This window comes from Colobus angolensis, unplaced genomic scaffold, assembly GCF_000951035.1.
Source record: "Colobus angolensis palliatus isolate OR3802 unplaced genomic scaffold, Cang.pa_1.0 Scaffold21, whole genome shotgun sequence".
NCBI classification, from domain to species: domain Eukaryota; kingdom Metazoa; phylum Chordata; class Mammalia; order Primates; family Cercopithecidae; genus Colobus; species Colobus angolensis.
The window spans coordinates 2,242,347-2,249,658 of NW_012115266.1; the positions used below are offsets into that span (position 1 = coordinate 2,242,347).

Here is a 7,312-nt window from a genome sequence, read left to right on the forward strand (position 1 = left end):
GTTTCACCGTATTAGCCAGGATGGTCTCGATCTCCTGACCTCGTGATCCGCCCATCTCGGCCTCCCAGAGTGCTGGGATTACAGGCTTGAGCCACCGCGCCCGGCCACCTTCTAGTGTTTTCTGAAAAACCCAGCCTTGATTCCGCTTTCTGGCCATCTTTTTGGCGATCACTGACCTTTTTCTATTCATTTCACACTGTGGAGAGAGAAGTAATCTTTCGGGCACCAGGGTTTAATAATGGAAGGAAATGTCTTTGGTTTTAATAGTTCCCTTTCCTGTCCTGAATGATGGTAGGAGGCTGGTGATTGTGTGTAGAATCAGTTCTCATGGGAGTTTCCTCCTGGGATCTTTCTCTCCCATTCCTCAGCCCAGCACTGAAGCCTTGGTAGCGGTGCTAAAGTTGAGTAGGACTGGGAGGGTGCACCAAGCCTGCCTCCAAAATAATGGTCTCCAGTTTTAAGTGCTACTCTAAATGGAAAAAGTATGCTGAAGAGCCTAGACACTGTATCTCCACTAGAAATCCTGGGGAGAGAGAACAGCTGAAAACCTAGCAAAGGTTGGCTTACTGGTGGCAGCCCCAGGATGTCGGAGATGCTGAACATCATGTCGAGTGTGTGTCTCCCAGTGTGTTACAGTAGATGCATATGCTTCGTGACAGCTATTGACATTGTCTGTTTTAACCATCATTGATCCTAACACAATTACTTTTTTTTAAGCTCCATTTTATTTCCAGTTACTTGCCTGCATTCCAAAATGACTTTGAAAACCTCAGTACTGAAGAAAAATCCATTATAGAAGAAGAAATGTTGCTTGAAGTCAATAGGTAACGTTTTTCCTTTTTTGATTTGTAAAGGCAGTGTTCCTCTTTATAGACTATATTTGGGATGCTTACTTGCAATTATGAGTATTTTAGAGCTGCTTTTTTTGTTTTTGTTTCTTTTTTTTTTTTTTTGAGACAGAGTCTTGCTCTGTCACCTAGGCTGGAGTGCAGTGGCGCAATTTTGGCTCACTGCAACCTCTGCCTGCCAGGTTCAAGCAATTCTCCTGTCTCAGCCTCCCAAGTAGCTGGGAGTACAGGTGCCTGCCACCATGTCCAGCTAATTTTGTATTTTTCAGTAGAGATGGGGTTTTTGCCATGTTGGCCGGGCTGGTCTTGAACTCCTGACCTCTGGTGATCCACCCACCTTGGCCTCCCATGCTGGGATTACAGGTGTGAGCCACCGCAGCTGACCTAGGAGCTTCTTTTTAATCGTACATCTTTAGGACTTGCCCTTTGTCAAAAATAGAATCTGCTACTTCTCCATTGTGACTGAGACTATGCAGAGCTTTCAGATCTGAGCATACAGCAGGCAGAGTATATTAGTCTGTTCTCACATGGCTACAAAGATACTACCTGAGACTGGGTAATTTATAAAGAAAGGAGGTTTAATTAACTCACAGTTGTGCATGGCCAGGAAGGCCTCAGGAAACTTACAATCATAGCAGAAGGCAAAGGGGAAGCAAGGCACTTCTTACGTGGCACCAGGAGAGAGAGGGGCAGAGACAGAGAAGAAGGTTGAACTACCAAACACTTTTAAAACCATCAGATCTCATGAGAACTCCCTCACTATTGTGAGGACAGCATGGGGGAAACCACCCCCATGATCCAGTTACCTCCTACCAGGTCCTCCCTCCACACATGGGGATTACAATTAAAGATGAGATTTGGGTGGGGAGACAGAGCCAAACCGTATCACAAGAAGAGGCCCCATGTCCAAGAAGGGTCAGGATACTTTGCGGCGTTCTGAACTGTCATCCAGACACAACCACCCGGCCACACGGGGCTGCTGCCGCCCAGATTGGAGTGCAGCAATGCGATCATGGCTCACTGCAGCCTCTAACTCTTAGCGAGCCTCTTGCCTCAGCCTCCCAAGTAACTGGGACTACAGGCACGTACCACCATGCCTGGCTAATTTTTGTATTTTTTTGTAGAGATGGGGTCTTGCTCTGTTGCCCAGGCTGGTCATGAACTCTTGGGCTCAAGTGGTTCTCCTGCGTCGGCCTCCCAAAGTGCTAGGATTACAGACATGGGCCACTGCACCTGGCCATGCAAACTTGTCACTGATGCTTGTGGAGTGGTGGGCACCGTTTGCTGTGTTTGACTCCTAAGTTTCTCCTAGAAAATGACTAAACTCATGTTTATCAGTTTTAAGCCTTACTTTTTACTGTTTTTTCAAGTTTTCAAAGCAGGGCCCTGAAACTTCCAGATTCTGCAAAGGTCTAGACCACTATTTGTCCATCTCTTTAGTCAAGAGGCCTGTGGGTTGTTCCTATTACTTGGGGTCTCCTGTGACATTATTTGGTAAAATGGCTGTTGAAGTCACTGTGGCCCACCTCATCTTTCCACTGCACTTACCACAGTCATCTCCTCATGGCCTCCAGAGTGCTCATCCCCCACACTAAGTGTGATGTCACATCTGCCTACCTGCCGGGCCCCACCACAGCATACATTATCTCTTTCTGTTTCTTGAACTGGTGGAAATAGAAAAAGGTAGATGGAGGAGAACCCAGACAGAAAGGGTAGCACAAGGGACTCTAGTGGGCCGAGGACCACAGGATGAACAGAGAGTAGGGTTGGAGGATACTAGAGCAGGCACTCCTAAATTTGAGCTTTATCTTCATGTAGATGAACCCTCAGGGTATCGTTTGAGGAGGAACTTGGATTCGCAGTGACTTGGGGCCTTGGTACAGCCTAGAGATGGTGACGTGGCTCACGTTCTCTCATCTGCTCTTTTCACTTCTGTGTGACAGGAGGGGATGGGACAAGGATGGGATTTAGAAGTCTCTTGCTCAAGGAGTGAGAGCTTCATCCCACCTCCAACAAAGGGCTGCCTCTCGGTTGCTGATGCTGTGCACCCTGCCTTGTAGCAGGCTTGCTTTCTTTTCTGCCAGCATAGCCACCCAGGCCTTCACCTGCACCCTGTGAATGTGAATATATTCACCCTGTGAATATATTACGGCCAAGTGGCATTTACATGTGCCATGGCCAGGCCAGCTGTGTTCACACTCACCAGTGCACCTGTCACTAGCAGATGAAGGAAGGGTGTGGGAGTGGTATTCCCATTTTTCTTAGTTAGTCCCATGGAATATAGACCCATGATTTGCCAACACTAACTAGGTTTGCATCCACACAAGTTAAAATGTCCATCTGGCATGAAATCATTTCATCAGTCCTGTAACTGATACTGTATGTCTCGTATGTGTTTCTTGCTTTTGTCATTCCAGGTTTGCCCTTGCATCTCATTTCCTCTGGGGACTTTGGTCCATTGTACAAGCCAAGATTTCATCTATTGAATTTGGGTACATGGTATGTTTTAGCAGCGTGTTTTTTTTTTCTTTCCTACTCCCGGGTAAAAATGCTACAGTATTTGTGAATGCTTGGCAGCAAATGACCATTCCTTACAGAGGGTTCTCTGTCTCCCCAAGTACCCGAATGTGGTGACCTGGTGGCATCAGGACAGTGTGGCTCAGCCCAGGAAGCCAGGGGAGAAGCTGCTGTCACTGATGCCGTGGTTGCCTTTGGAGGTTGCCCTCACTTCCAGGCCAGCAGACTTTGCCTCCCCGGCTTCAGAGAAGGGCCAGGTAGTCCTGCAATCCTGATGGGAAATGTAGGCATCTGCACCCTGGAAGTCCAGCTGTGACCTCAGTCCCTTCTGACACAGGGGACAGTAAGTGAAGAAGAGTAGGTGGCTCTTGCCTGTGGTGTGGAAGGTTTTATTTCTCGGGTACCACTTCATTCTCCAGCCTGTAGTGCCCGACTTTGGATTGGAAGCTGGTAATTACTGAATTAGACCTCCTGTTTTTCACAGGCATGTTTGTAACCAAGCTAGGCTGTCATTTACTTTTAACCTTAAGAATTGTCAGCTGGGTGCAGTGGCTCACGCCTGTAATCCCAGCACTTTGGGAGGCTGAGGTGGGCAGATCACCTGAGGTCAGGAGTTTGAGACCATCCTGGCCAACGTGGAGAAACCCCATCTCTACTAAAAATACAAAAATTAGCATGCGTGGTGGCGGGCATCTGTAATCCCGCCTACTCAGGAGGCTGAGGCAGGAGAATGCTTGAACCCAGGAGGCGGAGGCTTCAGTGAGCTGAAATCATGCCACTGCACTCCAGCCTGGGTGACAGAGCAAGAGTCTGTCTCAAAAAAAAAAAAAAAAAAAAAAAAAAAAAAACTGTCATTGACATAGAAATAGAAAGTATTTTTAACGATCAGACAAACCTTTCTGTTGTTCCATAGTGAATGAATGTTGGTGAGTTGTCTTGGGGTGGGGGACAACACAAATGTCTACAGTCTAGTGAGCTGCCTTCCTTTGGGACAGGGATGGGACTAGTTCATTTTGTCCTCCTCAGTTTTATAGTAGAATGATTTCTACTTTCTAGGCAGAAGGTTTGGTAATGCAAAGATGATGTTAGGTAAAAGAAAAGGACATTGGATTTTTAAAGCAGATTTGAGTCATGGTCAAATGATACTGTAAGACAAAGCATACTTCATAACAAGGAATACTACTAGAGATAAGGGCATTTTGTGATAATAAAGGCATCAGTACATCCAGAGGACATTAAAAATCCTTGTCTTGCTTCAAAAGACATGATGTTAAAACTGACAAAAGTGAAAGAAGAAAATGGCAGATTCATGATTAAAGTTGGAGATCTCAGCCGGGTGTGGTAGCTCATGCCTGTAATCCCAGCACTTCGGGAGGCCGAGGCGGGTGGATCACTTGAGGTCAGGAGTTCCAGACCAGCCTCACCAACATGGTGAAACCCTGTCTCTACTAAAAATACAAAAATTAGCTGGGCATGGTGGCAAATGCCTGTAATCCCAGCTACTTAGGGAGGCTGAGGCAGGAGAATCACTTGAACCCGGGAAGCAGAGTTTGCAGTGAGCCGAGATGGCACCATTGCACTCCAACCTGGGCAATAAGAGCGAAACTCTATCTCAAAAACAAAAACAAAACAAAAAACGTAGGAGATCTCACCACTCCTCTTCTGTGATTAGAACAAGGAAGAACACACGCAGAAGGAGAGAGAGGGCCTGACAACTCTCCCTGCCAGTCTGGCCTCATGCACGTTCATTAAACCCACCAGCAACTGCAGGGTGTGCATTATTTTCAAATGAATATGGAATATTCCTCAAGATAGACCATACGCTGGGCCATCAAACAGGTCTTGATAAATTCAAAGGGAATGAAGTAATACCGGATATGTTCTCAGTGAAATTTAAGTGGAAATCAACAACAAAAGATATCTAGAAAATTCTCAACTATTTGGAAATTAAACAGTACACTTCTAAATAAACCCTGGGTCAAAGAAATTAAAAAGAAAATGAGAAAATATTTTAAACTGAATTATAATGAAAACATAGCATATCAGTATTTGTGGGATATACATAAAGCAGTATTTAGAAACGTACGGCTTTGTAGCTTAAATGTTTATATTACATAAGAAGAAATATTACACAAAATCCCTATCAAAACATTGGCAAAAATTAAATCTATTAATATATGTAAAAGGATAATATATTAGAGCCAAGTGGCATTTATCCCTGGAATATAAGGCTGGTTTGTATTTGAAAAAATCAGTTCATATAATTCTTCACATTAACAGTATGAAGGTGAAAAACCATAGGATTATTTCAGGAACCACAGGAAAAAGAATTTGACAAGATCCAATGTGATTAAAAAAAATCTCAGCAAACTAGAACTAGAGGGGATATTCCTCAGCCAGATAAAGGCATGTATGAAAAACCCACAGCCAGCCAGGTGCCGTGGTTCATGCCTATAGTCCCAGCACATTGGGAGGCCAAGGCAGGTGGATCACCTGAGGTTGGGAGTTCGAGACCAGCCTGACCAACATGGAGAAACGCCATCTCTACTACAAATAAAAAATTAGCGTGTGGTGGCACACACCTGTAATCCCAGCTACTCGAGAGACAGGCAGGAGAATTGCTTGAACCCGGGAGGCAGAGGTTGCAGTGAGCCGAGATCACGCCACTGCACTCCAGCCTGGGCAACAGAGCAAGACCCCATCTCAAAAACAAAACAAGACAAATCAGATGGAACAGAATATAGTGCCCAGAAATAGATCCATATGTATATAATCACCTGGTACTCAACAGAAAGGCCAAGGTAATTTAAGAGGGAAAGGCTTATATTTTCAAAAAACGATGCAAGAACATTTGAAGAGTCATATGGAGAAAAACCTGAACCTGATTTCGTCCCATAAATAGCAGTCAACTTGAAACAGATAATAGACCTAAATGTGAAGGCTAAAACTATTAAGCTTCTGTGAGAAAACACAAGAGAAAAGCTTAGTGACCTAGGCCGGGCGCGGTGGTTCATGCCTGTAATCCCAGCACTTCGGGAGGCTGAGGCGGGCAGATCACAAGGTCAGGAGATTGAGACCATCCTGGCTAACAGGTGAAAACCCGTCTCTACTGAAAATACAAAAAATTAGCCGGGCATGGTGGCGGGCGCCTGTAGTCCCAGCTGCTCGGGAGGCTGAGGCAGTAGAATGGCGTGAACCCGGGAGGCGGAGCTTGCAGTGAGCGGAGGTTGCACCACTGCACTCCAGCCTGGGCGACAGAGCGAGACTCTGTCTCAAAAAAAAACAAAAAAGCTTACTGACTTAAGCACAGATTTCTTGGGTTACATAAAGCACTAGCCATAAAAGAGGAAAAAGCACTAGCCATAAAAGACAGTAAGTTGCTGTGAGCAGGAAACACATAAAAACCAAAGTGCTTTTTCCCATTCCTTTCATCAGCAACAGTCATCACCACAGAAGACTAAAGTCGGGGGGCGGTTCTCCCCCTTACAAACAAGCAATCAGTTCTGGAGTGGATACCAGATGGGTGTCCTCCAATTCCATTACGACACTGTCTACCTGGGGAGAGAATCAGACCCCACAGGTTGAGAGCTGAAACCTTAAGACTGCCCTCCACTTCTGACACCAGTTGCAAGTCCAGGCCTCTGGAATTTCTGACCAACCAGCCATATATTGGGGTTCCCACGTTCCCCTCCTTGGGTTCAATTAATTTGCTAGAGCAGCTGACAGAACTCAGGGAAACATGTAAGTTTACCGATGTATTTTTTTTTTTAAAGACAGGGTCTCGGCCGGGCGCGGTGGCTCAAGCCTGTAATCCCAGCACTTTGGGAGGCCGAGACGGGCAGATCACGAGGTCAAGAGATCGAGACCATCCTGTGGTCTCGATTCAACACGGTGAAACCCCGTCTCTACTAAAAAATACAAAAAACTAGCCGGGCGAGGTGGCGGGC

General features: G+C 45.8%; 1 protein-coding gene across 1 annotated transcript in view; it reads left to right on the top strand.

Annotated features, from left to right (window-relative positions):
* The window catches only part of CHKA (choline kinase alpha), a 76,318-nt gene that overhangs the window by 64,162 nt on the left and 4,844 nt on the right, over positions 1 to 7,312 (top strand). Inside the window, exons 12-13 of the mRNA XM_011942754.1 lie at positions 718 to 824; positions 3,266 to 3,347. Of these exons, the coding sequence (XP_011798144.1) occupies positions 718 to 824; positions 3,266 to 3,347 (189 nt within the window). The remainder of the gene's footprint in view (positions 1 to 717; positions 825 to 3,265; positions 3,348 to 7,312) is intronic.